The 19455-nt window shown below is 40.6% G+C and overlaps 2 protein-coding genes across 3 annotated transcripts; both read left to right on the top strand.

The window, feature by feature from the left end:
* The first annotated feature begins 79 nt into the window (after positions 1 to 79).
* il23r (interleukin 23 receptor) lies at positions 80 to 6673 on the top strand. Of its 2 annotated transcripts, XM_046048735.1 has the most exons (9): positions 80 to 212; positions 314 to 404; positions 848 to 1060; positions 1323 to 1421; positions 1584 to 1739; positions 3823 to 3972; positions 4114 to 4198; positions 4736 to 4826; positions 5209 to 6673. In XM_046048735.1, the coding sequence occupies exons 1-9, from the start codon at positions 99 to 101 to the stop codon at positions 5875 to 5877; spliced, it is 1668 nt and encodes a 555-aa protein (XP_045904691.1). In that variant the 5' UTR covers positions 80 to 98; the 3' UTR covers positions 5878 to 6673. The 2 variants fall into 2 exon arrangements, with proteins under 2 accessions (XP_045904691.1, XP_045904690.1); XM_046048734.1 differs by having other exon boundaries at positions 1323 to 1739.
* Positions 6674 to 8486: 1813 nt separating this feature from the next.
* On the top strand, positions 8487 to 19277 carry il12rb2 (interleukin 12 receptor, beta 2a). The gene is made up of 16 exons (XM_046048663.1): positions 8487 to 8634; positions 8936 to 9054; positions 9424 to 9684; positions 10473 to 10584; positions 10683 to 10873; positions 11239 to 11381; positions 11698 to 11833; positions 13584 to 13654; positions 14277 to 14484; positions 14656 to 14832; positions 14953 to 15054; positions 15177 to 15323; positions 15471 to 15602; positions 16789 to 16885; positions 17007 to 17094; positions 17179 to 19277. The coding sequence occupies exons 2-16, from the start codon at positions 8991 to 8993 to the stop codon at positions 17644 to 17646; spliced, it is 2397 nt and encodes a 798-aa protein (XP_045904619.1). The 5' UTR covers positions 8487 to 8634; positions 8936 to 8990; the 3' UTR covers positions 17647 to 19277.
* The last annotated feature ends 178 nt before the right edge of the window (positions 19278 to 19455 follow it).

Raw genomic sequence — 19455 nt, 5'->3', positions numbered from 1 at the left:
TTGTTTGGAGTCATTTTGGTGTGCTGGGAGCTCATCACACTGGGGACGCTACTTCTGTGTTCTTTTGTATTGCAGTGATACCAGAGACCCCTCGTCTTATGCATATAGAGTTTGGGAATGACTCCACAGGAGCCATGTTGCATTGGAAAAGCACTGAATCCTCAGATCATCTCAGATCCTATGTCAGGCTCCGCACAGAAAATGGCTTCTGGGTAAAGTTATGTGTTGTTAAATGTTATGACACCCATGAGCTTTGTTTTCATTTTGCAGAATCATCCTTGTGTAGGTGACCTAATCTCTTAATGTTTTTTAGAGAGCGGTAGAGGGAACAGAGCTCAGCGAGGGTCTGATACAAATGGTCGGCCTGAGGCCTCTGACTGAATATGAGTTCCAGATGAGAACATGTAAGTCAACATCAGGACTGACATATGCCAAGAGACCCATGTCACCCTCCAGCAGAAGGTCGTTCTGCAGTGAATGGAGTCCATCTGTGAGGGGGAGAAGCCCTGGAAAAGGCAAGCTCACAATTCTTACTCATCATGTAACAAAGGCAATCTGAATGTGATGATGTGAGAGTTTGTAGTCACTCAAACAAAACCCACAACTTGTGGTTGAACTTATCTTTAGGTCCATCTCAGCAGTTGCATGTGTGGAGCATATGATGTCCAGGCGCTAAGCATCAGTGCTGTCACCTTGTATGGGACATCTCCACCAGCGGATGTGCCACTCAGACACTCAGGTATACAAATATTACACACAGAAGACAAAACACAGCAAAAATTGTAAAGGAGAAAATAAGGAAAACGCCCACTTAAATGTTCTCCTTTCTTCGTGTCTAACTGTTTAGGTGATTTTCGACCTGTTTTGAGAAAGTTGACTCCTGCAGGAAACGGCAGCGCTGTGTTTGTCTCCTGGTCGTCGCCAGGGAACAAACATTGGTCAGCATCTGGAGGAAAACTGCTGCATTATGTGTTAGAATGGACACGTGTACCTGCACCTGTATCTGTATCTGTACTGTGGCAAAAACTGGCCAAAGATCAAAACAACACATCCATCACAGGTACAGAGAGACGAAACAGACCCTGTCTGCAGGCACTGGAACACTTTATAAACTTTAGAAACAAACACAAGGGCTTTAACTGGGAACAGTGGCGTCTTGTGGCCAGTTTATGAATTACACTAGTTTGGGCTTTTCATAAAACTGTAAATAATATGATACTCTAAATCCAACTGAAGACGAAGTTCTTTAGCAAATTTGAATGTTTGTGAAATATAGTGGCATTCATGGTGAGAGTAGTTTAGTTTTTCCTGTATTGTTTTAGGTCTGACTGCAGGTGTGAGGTACAGTATCTCTCTGTACGCTGTGACCACCAGAGGTGTTAGTGCTCCATCTTCCGGTCTGGTCTACTCCAAAGAACAGAGTAAGTTTCATAGATGCCACATGTCCCCAAAACAGTTTATTCCTACAATTTTAAGCTTAAAGATGAAAATGTTTCAACATCTGAGTTCATCATGTGATAGATTTTGTAAATTTCTCATATATATGCTCAATAGTAATCATCTTGTCTTACTATGTGTTTCAGAGCCAGGATCCAGTCCCAAAATGTCAATACTGGTCCACAAAGCCAGGCGGATCTGGATCCAGTGGGACGAGCTGCCTGTAGACCAGCAGAGAGGCTTCATCACACACTACACCATCTATCTCCAGATACTGGACTCCAACAACACAGAAGTCAGCGGTGAGCAGTGGCACCGTGTCCTTTTGTGTGTTTGTCTTAATATAGCTCCAACAGCAGGAAATAAAGTGGAGCTATTTTCATAATTAATTTATCATTGAATAAACTTTTTCTAGCAAAACGACAAACATTCACATGCGCATTTTTTTAAATCACAAGGACTAGCTGCTTTTCTTTGTCTTATGTGATAGAAATCAACTGAATCAGTTTGGGTTTCAGACTGTAAGTAGAAAAAAACAAGCAATCTGAAGATGTCCCCATGAGGTTTTGGACATTGTGAACAGAATTTTAAACAATCAATCAATCAGTTGTTAGTTGCCGCCCTACCTGTGGACATAATAATAACTACTCGCTTGGTTTGACACGCCGGGAGAAAAGAGGTTTTTGTAGGTAGGAGGAACTTGCTCTGTGTTAAATAAAAGTATACCTTGATCTGAAGGTTCGGAGGAATCTTTGCTGTGAGTCGTTTCCTGTTCTTGTATCGAGAGGACTTCTCTTAATGGTGCTCATTTCACTATATGTTGTGTGTGTGTGTGTGTGTGTGTGTGTGCGTGTGTGTGTGTGTACTTTACTTTGGTCCAGGCTAAAGCTTTCTAGCATGCCTATGAGTATAAACACGTGTGGGAAATGATATATGCAGTAGTATATATATTGTGTTTCAGCACAAGCCACTGTCACATAATGGAAAGTGTGCAACCAGCAGCATTCCACTGATACTCCCCTCCCACAAATCTTCAGTGCATCAGCAGGGTTTTTCTCCTCTCACTTCCAGTAATGTAGTGAAAATCAATCCGTAAAATCTTAAAAACTGTTGATTGTTTCTTCTTTTTTGTAATAAATTGTTTATTGAAATTGTTTACCGAAAGGAGGGGGTAGCATAACATATGTTACAACATTGATTTTTTTTTATCCGTCACCATACATAAATTTTAGAAAGTCTGGCTTGGAGATGTATCATTTTGTGTCTAACCTGTCCTGATTGTCTTCTTGAAAATGTATTTGGCAAAGTTCTAAATATATAACTGTAATGCAGATGTTCAGTAGTGAGCAAATTGGTTTTTCAAACCCTGGTTGTCATCATTTTCACAGTGTCTTCGGTGAATCATACAAGTTTTCTAGAACTCTGCTTTGACCACGAACAGGAAGTCTTGTGGCTACATGCACACATGCAACCGTAGGCCTGTTACTAACGAGGCTGCTTTACACACTATTTCTGGAACTTCAGTGTAAAAGCATCAGGGAGCTTTCTTTTCCTTCTTTCTTAAACGACATGTGTGTATACCGGACGCTTTATTCAGGTCATTTCATCTGAAGTTTTACTTAGAATAACTGGAATGTGTTCATTCTCTTCTTATTTTGCACTTATATCCTGTGTGGACAGAGCAATTACGGCTGCACCACCCTGACATAAACACAAATGGCCTTTTTCTGCATACTCTGGGGCTCTCCTGCAAACTGAAATACTTTTGCAACCAAAAAGTTAAAAAAAGTAGAGCTCACAAAACTGCACTGGAATTTTTCAGCTGATCTGATAAAAAAAAAGGTAAATGGACCATACTTAGATAGTGTCTTTCTAGTCTTCCAACCACTCAAAGCGCTTAACACTACGTGTCACATTCACCCATTCACATACACGCACTGAAGGCCAAGGCCATGCAAGCTGCCAGCTGCTCATCAGAAAGGAACTGAGTCCATTTAGACGCTGTTCTGTAGTTTTTGTCATATCATATCACACAATCTTGAGAATTGGGATTTTGTCCAGTAGTCATAGACGGTCACATTTTAAAAAAATTCTGGGGACTTTAAGAACTTCTCATCCATGATTGAGAGTTGACCTTGGAAACTTTAACTGGCAAAACAATCTCAGCATGCGCTCAATTCAGAAACTGAGATTGTGTCTGTTATTTAATTTGCTTTCGATCACAAATATTCATACTGAACGATAGGGTTGAAATTATACATGGTATCATCATTACTGAACTCTGCCTGATTGTAGCAATTGGATCAAGGCAGCTAATCTTACCCAATCGCATATGTTAAAGCTTAAATAACTAAAATAATGCGACTGCCATTTGCTTCTCTCAAGTGACGGTGGCTGGCTCCGGCCCCAGACAGAAGTGGCTGGACTGTCCTGAAGGTGCTCTGGCTCTGCAGCTGACCGCATCCACCTCAGCAGGAGAAGGACCGCGGGGGAGCTGGATCTCCTCTCGGCCTGCGACCCCTGTAGTTCAGTCTGGTAGGTAAGCCTGTTCTGTGAAAGCATTTGCCTGTAATTTCAGAGCAAGAAAGCTTAAAATGGGAAGACTAAAGAGAACGTTGTTTTTTTAACTCTTTGACAGCTACTCTACTAAACTGATGTCTTTCTTGTCTCCTCTAGTTGGCCTGGTGATTGTGATTGTCTTCATCACGTTCTTCATAGCGATCATAGCCAACCTAATGTGCTGGAGTTGTGTGAGGGAAAGGTATTAGTAAACATTATTAGTGCTTGGTGGAAACTAACAGACACCAGACATCGTCTAATAATAGTGAAAGTATCCTGAGAACAAAGATCACTTTTTTCCCCTCTGTCTCCTGGAACTGATGTTAATGTGTATAGGTTTTGTTTTACCTGTAACCAGGATGGATGCCACTGTGGCAGATTTTATGAAAGGTCCCACCACAACATGAGCATATGAACAACCAGCCACACAATGAACATGAACAGAAACCCAAACCCTGTCACAAAAAATATAGAATGTGTGGTCAAAGCAGCCCTATCTGATAAGTGGTTTTAGCTGTGGAGATACTGACTGTGTGCTTCATGGCGTGCAATGTGGCATCGCCATCATTAGTCAGACACAGAAGTAGAATTACACTGGGGTTTTTTTTGTTTGATTTGAATATTTCATTTTTCCTAATTCTGTAAATGTTGAATCACTACTGCATCAGATAAACCATCATTATCAATACTGTAAAAAAGCTGCTCTGGGTTTTTAAATCTTATTATCTTTCTGTCTCAGGATCAAACAGAAATGTATATCCTGGGGACCTGCCTGGTTTGATGAAAACTTACCAAAACCAGGAAACAGTCTTGCCATCAGACTACTGGAGGTAAACAGAGAAGGTTAACAAAGCCAATTCTGTTGACATTAATGCTTTCCCATGCAACAGCTAGCAACTGCACCAACATCAACAATACCAACATAGTTATATACAATCAGACATATTTGTTTAAAGAGGGAAATCATTTTACTGTTATTTTAATACAAGTGAATAGCCTACAATACAATGAAAAATGCTGTACAAACACTTTAGTGTGAAGATGTTGAACAGTCTGCGCTGCAGTAGGAAGTGTGCCAGTTTTGACTTTTTGCTTTCACTCTGACAATGTGCTAATTTGTGAGTGGCTGCAAGTAAACACCAGAGGACACTGTGTATTTGCTTCATATTCACGTCAAATCTAACTGTGGCTTTGCTCTTGTTTGTGTTTCAGCAGTGTGGAAGTGAACCGTCATTCCCGTCCACCTGCAGTGACCCTCCGCTGTCCCCCATCAGTTTTCTCTCCCAGGACGAGAGGGACGACGAGATGATGTATCCCAACATCCACGTCGAAATTTCCCAGGTTGGATCTGGACTACCCACATGGGATGCACCATTATCAGTGTCAGATACTGGGACAACCCTTGTTGACAGCCGGCTGGAACATGTCAGCTATAAACCCCAGATTGCTGTGGTGGCTTCACAAGGAGAGGAGGTGAAGCAGACAGACGAAGAGCAGAGGGACGTACCAACAAGTGGAGAAGAAGAAAGATGTTCAAGTGCATTTGGAGGATTACTGAGTGGCTTACTATCCAGTGTGGAGTTAGAATTCTCTGATTCACCTCTGGGGCTGACTCTCTGCTCTGTTGGCAGTGTTTTGCAGCCTACAACTCCTGAAACAACGAGTGTCTTGGATGGTGGCTTCTCAATGGGACAGAGGTTGGCAGAGAACAATGTGGAAGCAGCCTCTGCCTCTCTGGATTTACAACCGGGTGAAACAATGACTCCTGACACAGCAGACACATGTTTATCTCTGTATACTCTTGAGACAACACTTACAGGTGGTTATTTCCCTCAGGTAGCTGCTGTTAGCAGCACTACAACCTGTGAAGCACAGAGGTAGCAGGGACAATGGGAATGACACAAACAGGACAATCTGCGCTACTTAACTGATTTTCAAGAAAGCATTATTTAAGCACTATTTCCCTTCTAGTGATGACCTTGTTTAGTCAGATATGATATGTGACTATAATCAGCTCTGTTAAAGGCCAAGATAATAAATTAATATGAAATGTGTATAGTGAGTTTGATTTAATGCCATTCTGGTAAGTGTGTAGCAATACTATTTATTATTTATTTAACATATGTAACGCTATGTTAAATAAATAATTTATTGATCCGTTAAAGATCAGCAGTAAGTAACGAGGACAAGATTTGGGTTGTCATTGTGGAAAATCCTTTTGGCTGGCTTATATCTACCTACAGCAGAATATCCTCAGTCTTTTCGTATGTCTCTGTCTGGACAGCAGTGTCTGTCAGTCTGTCCCTCAACTTTAGCTATGCTCTGTGTTTAAATAGCAAATGTTAGCATGTTAACACATTAAACTAAGATGGTAAGCATGGTTAATATTATAATTCCTAAACATCAACATGTGAACATTGTCATTCTGAGCATGTTAGCATATTGTCTGTAGCATTTAGCTCCAAGCAACATCACACAGCTGCTAGCATGGTTCTTAGCCTATAAAGTTTGTTCTTGTTTTGTTTCCTGTTTTATTTTGTTGAATCCTTCCTCATTTGTACCTCTGACTGTGTGTGTGTTTGCTCATCCTCTGTATTTGATTATGTTTTCCTGTGTTTCCTGTTTTACTTTGTGTTGATTGTAGCTCCACCCTTATTGTTTCCAATAATAATGCATAAAAAACACTTCTCCATGGGAAACACTTCTGGAATAAATTGTTGATAAAGCTGTGAAGATTCTCAGTCATCCAGGTCATAGTTATCCAAGGTGGGTTAAAATCAAGGGCAACTGGACTTGGTTAAAGACGTTTTGCCTCTCATCTAAGAGGCTTCTTTGGGTCTGAACTGAAGAAGATGAAAATGTCTTCAAGTATCTTCAAGCAAGTCCAGTTGCCCTTAATTTTAACCTATCTTGGATCATTAATAAAAGATAGTGAGTTTCATACTTTATAATAAGCCCCCAAGTATGCAGTGCTAAATATTAGATATTCCTTACTAAAGTTTTTTTTTCACTATTATCATTAATCAAATCTGCAGCTATAAGTTTTATTTAAAAATGTTAACAAATGGGTTGTGGTCTGTTTGCCCTGCAGTCCTTTCCCAGATGCTAAGTGGTCAAACTGTCCATTGGAAGGATGTTCTTGATTAATCCAAGAGCTAAAAACAAAAATGACCAAGCTATTCTCTTGCCAGAGGAGGATATACTCCAGCCAAATGAACTTTTCACAACTTGGCAACCAAAATGTGCTTCTTTGAGCTGGCTCATTACTGATACATAATTTATTATCCACAAATAAAGCCATAGTTTCCATTTGTTGAACTACCTAAAGTAAAAAGCCTACACAATCTGGAGTTAAGACTTCAAGTCAAAATAGCTGCTGAAACTGTTTCTGTTGTTTTAATATTAGGGTGTGACCTCTGTGTGATTCTGTGTTAGCCGTCCTGTTTTGTGATGCCAGGTGTGAAATTGTACCAAAACATATGCCCACAAAATACAGTTGTGGGTTACCCTTTTACAGATAATGGCTCAGTGTGTGTTCTGCTCTTGAACCTAAAAGTTCTACTAATACATGCAACACCTGCAGTTAAATGCTGTTTATTAGGACTTCCTGAGAGTTGTCTCAGTTCCTCATTGATAATCAAAATATCAGGAGGGTGTCTCCTTCACTGACAGACTGAAATTGAAAGAAATCTTCGAAAGGCTTATTGTCCACATTTATCTCTCTTTCTGATGTTTTTGTGAAACACTGCAGTTGTTTTATTAATCAGGAGCCAAGTGTTGTGCCTGTACATCTAAAGGTGAAATGTGGTGCAACTATAGGGGAAAGTCCCCAACTGCACGGGGATATATGATGAGGGAGTGAGAGGCTTAGGGCTGTGTGGAAAATGTGATGATGAGAATTGATCTGAGAGTTTGTTGTGCTGTTGCAACTCCTCCTTACAGGTGTCATACACTGTAATATGTAATCTGAACACTAGCCTAGACTTCCCTCATCATCTAGCCTACATGAAATCAGTCCTCTCATCTTCTATATGGGATTCCTGGCCTGTATGAGACCAGACCTTTACATCATCATCTGTCAATGTGGTAGACAGACTTCAAGAAGCTACACCTTGTCTCTGGATGTGATGCCAAAGAGTACAAAAAACATTTCAGGGAGCAATGAAAATGTCTCAGCTGGAATTGAGCTATAGGCCTATAAAAATATTGGAGGAAAATTACAGGCTACATTTAGTCATAACTTTTTTCCTAAATGTCTAGACATTAGAATATCACATAATAGGCTACTCTGTAACTGTATGAACTTTGTTTACTTGTTAAGGCAAACACCTAATGATCAGTAGCCTGCATCTGCACAGGCTCTGTGGGGCGTCTGTGTGTCTGGCTTCACTGGTGAACTGTGACTGAAGTTTGTCACGTCTCACCAGATGGGGGTGTACTGTCTATACGTGCTACTTAGCGGTTCTATGAATGCGCATGGGTTAGGGTTAGGGTTACCACGGCGTCTCCGCTGTCATTTCACCACAACCTGGTTAGCTTACACTTCTCTAATCAAAGATGCTTGTGAAGACTTACGATGACGGATAGCGCTTCAAAGGGCTCAGGAGGCACTCCAGGTTAATATGATGTGATGTCTTGGTGAGTTTTTCCTGTTTTAATTACCGTCATTGTTGACTGCACGCAGTTGCAGTTAACCCATGGGCTACGACGCTACGTCTGTTACATGTCTCGGCTTAGATGTAGGAGGCCTGCGTGACTTCTTGTTAATATAAAGCGATCGTAGAAGCCAGGATGAACATTCCTAAAGCACTTTCCCAGAAATTATCTTTTGATCCTTATTGTCATTAACACCCTCGATAAATACTTCCTCTAAAATCGCTCTGTCATGTAAAACATCATGGACGTCATGCGTGTGTATCCTACTTTTCCTTGTTTTAAGGTAAGCTGGCAGTCCCAATGTAAGAGACATATAGAAGAAGGCAGACTGATGACTCATGGCGACAATGTCCCAAACATGGTCCATTTTCATTGCTGTGCTGACCGTGCAGCTTTGCGTAGGTAAGCCCAGACTACTGTGTGGACACATATTTCTGATATTTCAGCTGGCATGGAAGGTAGGTTACATTTTAATATAGCCTACACATATTTCTTCATATTGCTTCACAATTTGTGAAAGTTAGATTGTGGATGCAGCTACATGAAAAGCCTTTCTAAAAAAAAAACTCTACCTGACAGTGTTTCCAGTCTCTAGTTTGTCATTGGTTTTCATTTGTAATCTCTGTAGGCTGCTATTTACTATTTTGTTTGGGAAAGTGTGCATCTGCATAAGGATGATGCCTTTTTCTGTGAGGCAGTCATGCAGAGTAACATTTCCTCGTCTGATAACACGCACATGCAGTCTCTATAAGTCAGCGTTTCTACTTTTAGGTAAGAAGTCCTGTGCCATCTGGTCCAGCGCTGGACCTGTGGTGAAGCTAGGCTCCAGTTTTGAGGTGTTTTGCACCTTTAACTGCAGTTGCAAGGGATCCATGTACAGCGAACACCCGCCCACACGGCAGAGTCACAAAGTATGGAATTCTACAACTATATCTCATAATGTGGTAAACATAACCAAGAACCGAACATTCAGCTGCCACTGTTCCTGCGCATCTGCTCTGGACCCCTGCGGACAGGACATCTCAGCTGGACGTGAGTATGAAATCAAAGAGCAGGAAAGCATCCATCTTTGAAACATCTATCCCACTGAAAAGTTTCTTAATGCACATATTTAGTGGATTTCATACGGTTTTTCCACTAATGATATGACTGCCCAAGCCTTTAAATCTATAGGGAGAGTATATGACACACAAGTTCAGCATGAGCTCAAATAGTTTTCAGTCACCAAATTTATTTTCTCATTAAAAACTCATGTGAATATCCACAAACAAAATCCTGCAGGATGTTTTACAGTGCATGATGCATCATGTCTTAAGGCTTGATTCAAACTAAAATAGCTGTCAGCTGGTTCTGCTTTCTCTTCTATACTTAGGGGGTACACACTGTTCGTGTGTTGTGACTGTAGCTAAGTGTCAAAGAAAACTGCAATAAGTTGCTTATTTTGGCTACAGAACTGTGACTAAATGAGGAGTAAAAACCAACTTGTTTCTAATACATGTAGAATGCCAGTTCTCTAACATGGAAGCTGCACACAATAGTATCAATGCAAATACTTGTTCTCTAATGACGCATGCAGCAATGAAAATGATTCAATTTGTTTATGCAATATTTTGCAATATTTTTTTGAGAACCAAAATAAAGTTTTAAGTAATGAACTACTTATATTGCTTCCTAATTGGATATTCCTTGAAGTAATGTGTTGGAATGACAGCTCGTGCACAAGCTATGTATTGCTGCAGTTTCAAATTTTTTATAAAGCCTTGTCTAGCCTGATGGTTGGGTTTATGTTCTCTGCTACATGCTTCTTCTTCGTATTTCAGACACACCAGACCGCCCTAAAAACATTTCATGCATATACAAAGAAAGGAAAGTTGTGTTCTGCACGTGGAACAGAGGACGAGACACTTATCTTAGGAACACTTCAGTGCTGTGGTGAGTTTGAAAGAGAAACAGAAACATCCTATTTTATTTATCACAATGTTTTTCTCATCAATAATCTCATATGGCTTGTATCTACTGTCAAATGACAGGGTGAGAACTGTGTCTGGAAACCATACAAATGGGCCGGTTTTGTACAAAGTCTCCAGTAAGGGAACTGCTTTGCCGTCAGCTAGTTTCAATGTGTCCACGTCCGTCCAGCTGATCTCTGTGTGGGTTGAAGTCCAAAATCCACTGGGCTCTGAAATTTCCATCACCACCAACTACACGCTCAATGACATTGGTAAGACAGCAGCATATCAGTCTTACTATAAGTGTTCCAGTGGGAACTTCTGCATGCAGGGTGTGTTATGTTTCATTTGTAATGTCAGTTTTGAGGTGTTTTTAAGGTATGACATCAAATGATATATTGACTGGAACTTGACACCAGCTTTGCAGTGAAATGTGTCCTTATTTATGATGGGTGATAATCTCTATCCTCTTTTCCACTAAGTGATGACTACCTTCGATTGTCCTACTATTTTATTTTGAATGTAAGAAAACATCAAAAACCCTGAATCTTGTGTGCCCTTTGCCTGTGACAGTTGCTCAAGACTTTTGTTCTGATTTTTTTCTTCACCACACTGGTGACTGCATTGATTTGAGCAGCGATGCCGTCCACTCCTGTTCTTGGTCCACCCGAGTGCTCTTCCCGAGAGTGCATCATCAAAGTGGCGCAGTCTGTGATGACTCAGCACCTGGAGATCCAACACAGAGCAGAAGCGGAGACATGGACATCTTATCCAGACACGGTAAGAAATCTTAACTGTTCTGAATGGTCCAGATTTTCAATGAGATGATGTAAGAGATACTGCAGAAGGTTGCTTAAAACCGTTGAAGACATACAGCCACTGAAAGGTCTGCTGATTCAAAGCCAAAGGTAGATATGATTGTCTCAAAAGCTGAAATTTGACCTTTTATGCTCTATCCGGCGTTCTCAACGTCTGATCATAAATGGCACTTTACCACAGGCATAAACCTTTGTTGAATTTGAGTGGGGAGCATGGATGAGTGCGTTTAAATCATTGACAATAATACAATGCAAAATACATGTACTTTGACTTACAGGTTGTGCGGAATAGTTTGGTACAGGTCCAGTCTCTGAAGTCCTACACGATGTACAATTTCAGAGCCAGATCCAAATTCAGCTCCGGCCTGTGGAGTCAGTGGAGCACAAATGTTTCCAGCTGGACTCAAGAGGAGGGTAAGTCAACCGGCTGTAATAACCTGCAGCTCTGCTCAAAGACCAATATTTGTTTATTTTTGAACTTACTGAATGAAAGCACCATTCTGTCTGCAGGCAAACCGACTTGAGTATTTACAGTATCTCTGTGGCATTTTATCTATACAGGCTATCAGATTCTGCAGTAATGTTTCCTTTCATTTGAGTATTTTTAAGCAGTTATCAGCTCACGACTGTGGTTTGTGTGTTGAGAGCAAAACCATTCACCAGTGATGAGACAGGGTGCACAGAGGCTTGCACTGAGATAGTAATAAAATGTCAAACTGTAGTTGAGTCTTATTATATATCGGCTAAACATTGGACTCAAAGTGAAGAAATGTGAAGAGGTATAGAAGGTAGTGATGCTTCATGGGAAATATCGCTGCATATTTGTAATACTGATGGTGTGAAGATACATATTTGAGCAGATACGTACGCTACTGTATGAATGTACGGCAGTGACAGATCATCATCTTTCCATGAAACAGCCAGTATAGCCGCAGAAGCAAGGGTAGCTGAAGGGACGTTTTTTCATAACCTTTCATAACCTGTCCTAACCTTTGCATGTCTTTGTTTAAGCATGTATTGAACGCTTCCTCATTCCTGGACATAGTGTCTAAGCATCTGAGGAAAGTCCACAAATGTGATTAAATGTGATTACGCCATCGACCACAGTTAGATTGATTTCAACCACTGGTTTCATCCAGGACAGTGTGACAGTCAACTTACAGAGATTTGAAACATGCTTGAGGAAGCTAATCAACCGCAATAAACAATCAGCTGCCTTTTCTTGTGAAAGTAATAACATCCTTCTCATTATTGCAAAATCATAGTTTTGTTACAAAAAATTAATATTGTTTGAATAACATTTTCTTTCCTTACGACCTTGTGAGAGCCAAATTTGTAGGCAAGTACTGAAGTGAAAACCCTTCTCCTTGCCTCAAACTGAGCTTGCAGATTGGTGATGTAGGAGGAAGGTGATGTAACTCATTTTTCAGGTCAATTAGATGCCATTTAACTCCCTGTTTGACCTCCTATGAACAGTCAACACCAATGCCAGATATAGAGCATATGAACATCCCTTGTATCTTACCAGGTTTTACAGCTCAAGTCTCCAAACAGAAGAAATGTGCCATTTTCTCTAGTTGACTTCTGAGACATGTCAACTGTTCAAAATGTATTCAGTATTAATTTATTTATAAGCAATTCTGATAAAAATTAGTTGAAGTCATGCGGTATCAAGCTGATAAAACAATGTTAAGTATGTCTTGCCGGACACAACATTAGGGTTAGACAAACATGAGCATCCTTACAATATATCCTTAAAATTTGCAGCTGGGTAGCAAACACAGAAGTCCCAACTAACTTTAAAGTAACTTTGACACTATAAAGGCAACAAGATGCTTACCATCATTGACACCATCTCAAGCAACCTTCAAGTTTTTTTGTTTGATATATTTTTTTTTTAGTCTTCAATCAGATGCGGCTGTAGATGTCAATTCAGACAGCACATGGTTACATGGAAGTGTTACTCATTGCTGTCAGACTTGAGCTTTGCACAGGAAAATGTAAGAGAGCTGCAGATTGGATCTTTGTCACATTTTAAGGGTTTTAGATCATGGCAGACTAACACTATCAATTAGGAATAACTCTTTGAACTCAGTAAATAAACAAGCAATTCTAGCCTGTAAATTCAACCACTGATCACCCTTTCATTGTTTTATTGTTTTAGCTCCTGCCAAAGAGTTGGATGTGTGGTACGCCAAATCAGACTCTGACTTTAAGCAGAGGGTTTATTGGAAGGTGAGTTTTAAATCTTTCAAAAAGTCCCCTCGGTTTGTTGAGAGCTTCTCAGTAGTTTAAATTCTGAATGATCGTGAAGGATAGTGCACATAACACTGCTGCACAGTGAGTTTGACTGCACTCTCCATGTGTTCTCCCCTCTCTCACACTCTGCATCTGTGTGGGCGTGCGGTGTTGTAGCCATAGTAACACTTTCTGATCTTCCTGCTTCACTACTATGCTGTGCACAAACTAAAGGTCAATCCTTGACCACGGCTGATGTGTGACACCTTGACACACACACTCGCATATCCCCAACCTCAACCACACACACACACACCTGCACACACACACACACACACACACACACACACACACACACTCATTTAATGTCACATGAAGAGATAAGTGAAACCCGACAGCAGATGCCACAGTTTCAGTTTACAAGAAAAGAGGAGCTGAACAGAAATGATGTGTCTTACATACTGTTCTTGCAGCATGTTAGTTTAAGCACTGTTGATTTTCACAAAAATCTGTCATTTATTTTCCTTTAACAAATGCATATATATATATATATATATATATATATATATATATATGTGTGACATCAATGACTTACTTTTAAACATCTCTTTGACTGCAGGAGCCGGACATTTCCATCGCTGGAGGGAAAATCACACAGTACAGAGTCAAAGTTGACAGCCAAAACTCTGAAAGTGTCTGTACTAATGTTAGTGCCGATGCCAGGAATTATTTAGTCCCGTTCTGTGCCAACTGTGAGGTGACAGTGTGGGCTTGCAACTCTAAAGGACTGTCTCCTCCTGCCAGAATAACATCCCATCACACAAAAGGTAAAAAAAAAAAAAAGAAAAGAAAGAGAAACTCTGGGTCGTTAAAGTTACAGGTGTAACCAGATGTATTAGTAACACTGAATCCAGGGTGACCTTTGTGTCTATATGATTCTCTCTTGACAGTTGAATAGTTCAAGTATTGATATGCGCTCCTGTTTTTTTTTTTTTCAGTCAGGCACCCTCAGGATGTGCTGACAGTAACTGTTGACAACCACACCATCTCCTGGAGTAAGCCTGAAACTACACTGCTAAGTGCGTATGTGGTGGAGTGGTACCCAAAGGGCCACAAGCTGGAGGAGCTCAGATGGGTCAGACTGGGCAGCAATGACAAACATACAGTTATGACAGGTGGGACAGATAGATATAGATACATAGATAGATAGATACAGGTGAAATAACACTACATTTTCTCTTCTTCTCTTCAATTATGTTGTTCACGATTGTATACTGCTATCTTTCTTTGTGCAGGCATTAAGCCATATGAGTGCTACGAGGGAGCAGTGTATGTTTTCTATAATAACATCTCAGTGAGTAGGACCAGGTTTACAGGTGTCACCACTTTGGAATCAGGTAAGATCGAAGAAGAGCTAATCAGTGCTAATTGAATAACTTAATTAAACTAAAAAACATAACTGGTAGAACATGTTTTTTTTTTATTCTTTATCTTTTTGGGTTCTGCTTGTTGTTTGCAGCCCCAGAAGCTGGTCCATCCGTCCAAGAGAAGGTTGAGGGAAACACAGTGAAAGTCACCTGGACAGACGTTCCTAGGGGTCAGCGTGGGGGCTGTATCACCAAGTATACCATCTATTTAGTCTCCAACGGCAAAAACCTACAGACTTGTAAGAACCATTTATCTGAGGTGTTGTTATTTACTGAAACATCTTGTGCACAGACGGGATGGCAGGGTCTTTGTAGCATGTACTCTTTGGATGTATACATGAGTAACTTTCCTTAATCTGCTGTGTGCATATAAATTTGCATTTCAGACTCAATATCGGCATCAGACAGGTCGCATATCATCAGTGACTTGTCTCCAGCTGCCTACAGCCTGTGGATGACGGCGTCAACTGCTAAAGGAGAAGGCCGTGCAGGTCAAGAGGTCAAGTTCTTCATCCAGCGTAAGTGGCTTCTTTAAAGGAATAGTTTGGAAAATTTGCATTCTTGCCAAGAGTTAGATGAAGAGGCCGATACAACGCTCATGTCTGTATAGTAAATTATGACGGTACAGCAGTGACTTCGTGGAGTCTCCACCGGTTGCCTGGTATCTGCTCCAGTAGTCCATCACATAAAAACACCTTTAACACCACAAATTTTATACTTAAGATATAATGTAATTAAGATGAACATTAGGTGCTGGTAGTTGGATTTTGTTAGGGACAGAGCACTCTTCTAAGCTAACTTGAGCCTTATATTTAGATACTTTACATATACAGTATGAAAGTCGTATCAATCTTCTCATCTAATTCTCTACAAGAAGCGAATGAGTGTGTTTCCCAAAATGTCAAACTATTCATTGAATATCAAATAAAATAAGATCTGTTGGTTAAATTTGTTTCACACCAACTTGGCTTTAAAGGGTCACTTTTCATTTTAAGACTTGTCATTAACTGAGTACCGTATGTAATAACATTGAGACCAGGTCATTGAGACTAAATTTCTTACATAAATGAGGACTGTGAATTGTGTCCATCACTTTAAAGGGTTATTGTAATAGTAAGTATTAATAGGAGGAATGACTGCAGCAAGCAAAACCTCTTTCAATGTTTTTAGTTAAAACATTGTGAACCCATCCTTTAAAGAATGTAGATTGACTCTGTAGTTTTAATTCCCCACTGAGGAGTAGATAGTGAGTTTTACTAAAATAGTAATAATAATAAAACTCCAGCTTCTTCTGTTGCATTCTACCACGTCTAACAACAGCGAGGAAGCACTGACATGTATGCAGGTTATTTGTTTCATGGCTCTCTCATATGGTCTACTGGTCTGAAACCAGATGAAGTGACAGACAGGGTGGTGTATGAGTATTTAGCGTTGGCAGCATGCCACGGTCTGGATACCATAAATGCTGATCTTTCACAAAAGATAGAGGTGACCATTTGACATACTTGCTCAGTTTTTCCAGTAAAGACCTCTGTGTGGGCACTCACCTTACACAGTACAAGGGTACCTTATGTCAAGAGGTGATGCATGGTGATATGTGGTGCTTTCAACCCCGCCTAATGCTTTTTCTAAGCACATGGATGAGAGGAGACCAATGTTTGTGCTGCAATCTTACATCCTCCTGTTTCACTGTCCCTGTTGCAGAGGAGACCCAATTATCCCTGCTACTAGGGTGTGTAGTCGTCCTCCTGATCGTCCTGTTTCTGCTGTGTCTGTACCAGATTTCAGCAGTGAAGCAGAGGTACGTGAATAACAGATGCTCCATTTGGAAAACACTCAACAATTGAAGCTGCAGTGAAATAAATTATGTTCCCATAAAAGTTTCAATGCCATGTTCAGCAGTTTTCCCACTTCCCCCTCAGGTTGTTGCTGTTTTCCCAGTGCCTCATGCTCGATGTTGTGCCAGACCCTGCCAACAGCAAATGGGCAAAAGAGTGTACCCAGGAGAAGGTAATTATATATAAGAGGATACAAACTACTGTAAACTGCAGCTTTACTGTTCATAGTATAAGTCCTTATCTCCCTTCAAAACAGGGCAAGATGAACCTCCAGCTGCAGCCGAGTAACTCCACTGTAACCGAAGAGGAAGAAGAGCCTATCCTGGTGGATGTTGAGGAGCTGCCCAAGCAGAGCAGTGACACCTGCACACCTACAGACGTCTCTTCGCCACTTCCCCCCCAAACCAGCCTGAGCCTCCTGACAGAGCCGGCCACTGTGCTCTACCCTCTGACCACTTACATCAAGAGCTTCTCCCATGACTCAGACAGCTCCGACAACACGCAGACCTCTCTGGACACGAACATAACCGTTGACTACATCTCATCACATGGGCCAGGAAATATAGACGAGGAGGATCAGGAGGACGAGTACGAGGAAGAGTTTGTAAGAATGATGGATTTCTTCCCCAGTCACAATATCTTTAAAGAGCCGCTGGAGTTTGGAAGAAAGTTGACTCTGGATGCGGTCAAAATTGACTGCATTGACTTCTTTCAAAACAGTTAGTGTTAACCTGAAACCAGAACTCTTTGGTGAGATGAGGTTTGAGCGAAAGCAATTTTTAGAGGAAGAAGACTGCTAATCGAAAGAGACGGGACACAGTCACTCATGATGGATTCTTCTTTGTTTTCTGTTTAAATATCTTTTTTTTTGAATCACACATCTCGCTGAGATCTGCATCAACTACCTCCTTTCTAGTTGAAATCAGAACTGTAACAAAAACAGCTCTCTTGCCAAAGTACCCCACAGCTGTTATGCAATAATAACTTGACTGGAGAAAGTACTTTTGTTTTCATTTCATGCATTACCATTGTTTTCTCTTCAGAGCAGCATTGGACACACTAATACCATGACCAAAACGAACACAGGACAGGCTGCGAGTATATCAGATATTGTCATTTCTGTCTTCTTGAATAAGGCATCCAGATGCTGACAGCACTTATAATCCTTTTCTCAGCAGACATTTTGACTTGCCATAGACTGAAAGCTCACAGCCTTCGGAGTGTGACAGTGATCCAGCATGAACAAGAGCAGGACACTGAAAGTGAGGCAGCTAAATGGAATTCAGCCGTCACTGATTTTAGTTTTTACACCTGTGCTTTTACTACCATAACATGTTAAAATGTTTTCTGTTCTGTGTAAAAGGACAAGTGTATACTCCATTATAGCTTTTTAATGTTGAGCATCCTGTATATTGGCCGTGCCTTTAAATACATCTATGCTACCTCAATCTTTGTACATCTAAAACAGAGAAAAGTAAATTGCCTCTCCGATTTGTTGGTGAATGATGGCAGATGATTTGTTGCTTTTTGCTGAAGATCTAAATCATCTATAAAAAAAAATTGCAGCTCTGTATCTAAATGATTCAATATTTGGAAACGAGTTTACAGCCATGCTAGCAGCTCTGTGAGGCTGCACTTAGGTAAAGTGTTGCTTTGAGCTACCATCAGCGTGCTAACATGCTCACAACAATGACAATGCTGAGGTTAAGCAGGTAGCATCATGTTCACCATCTTAGTTTAGCGTGTTAGCATGCTAACATTAGCTAATAAATTCTCAACACCAAGTACAGCTGAGGGTGATGGGAGTGTAATTTGTTTTGCAGGTACTCTATTTGGTCATAAACCAAAGTACTGGATGAATTCAAATTTTGACCTGATGATAGGGCCAAATTAAAGGTCACGGGATCACCAGTTATTAAAATTCAATCCGTGGGAGGAGCATCAAGGTGTAAACCAAAACGTAATGGCAATCCATCCCGTAGTTGTCAAGACATTTCACTGAAGGTCAACCTGCCGGTGGTGCTACATGAAAAGTCAGGGTACCACCACCGTCAGAAATGGCTAACAAGTCTCATTGCAAATCAGCAAATAGCTGTAAAGATGTTTTAATCTATTCAAAATGGTGGATCGACCAGCATTGCCTTCCCTAGATGCTGGTTGCTAGCATGGCTAAAACATCGATGGCTGTTATCTTTTTCCTTTTCATCAACAGACTGGAAACAATATTTTAAGCAGCAACTGCTCTGAGGAAACTTGATTTCTTTATTTAGTCATGCAGCCTTAACTACAGTCAAATATTTAAGTGTAAATGCATATAAACAGGTGATTTCATCCTCTGCATTTGGAAGCACAGACTATTTGTTTCATGTCTCTCTTCTATGGCCTACTGGTCTGAAACAAGATGAAGTGACGGGGTGGTGTATGAGTATTCAGCATTGGCAGCAAGCCACGCTCTGGATACCATAAAAGTTGATCTTTCAGATGTTTTGCAACTTTCACAAAAGGTAGAGGTGACCATTTGACATACTTGCTC

This window comes from Micropterus dolomieu, linkage group LG05 (genome assembly GCF_021292245.1).
Source record: "Micropterus dolomieu isolate WLL.071019.BEF.003 ecotype Adirondacks linkage group LG05, ASM2129224v1, whole genome shotgun sequence".
Lineage (NCBI taxonomy): Eukaryota > Metazoa > Chordata > Actinopteri > Centrarchiformes > Centrarchidae > Micropterus > Micropterus dolomieu.
The sequence above is the reverse complement of the archived record's forward strand: the minus strand, read 5'-3'. Positions and strand labels throughout refer to the sequence as shown.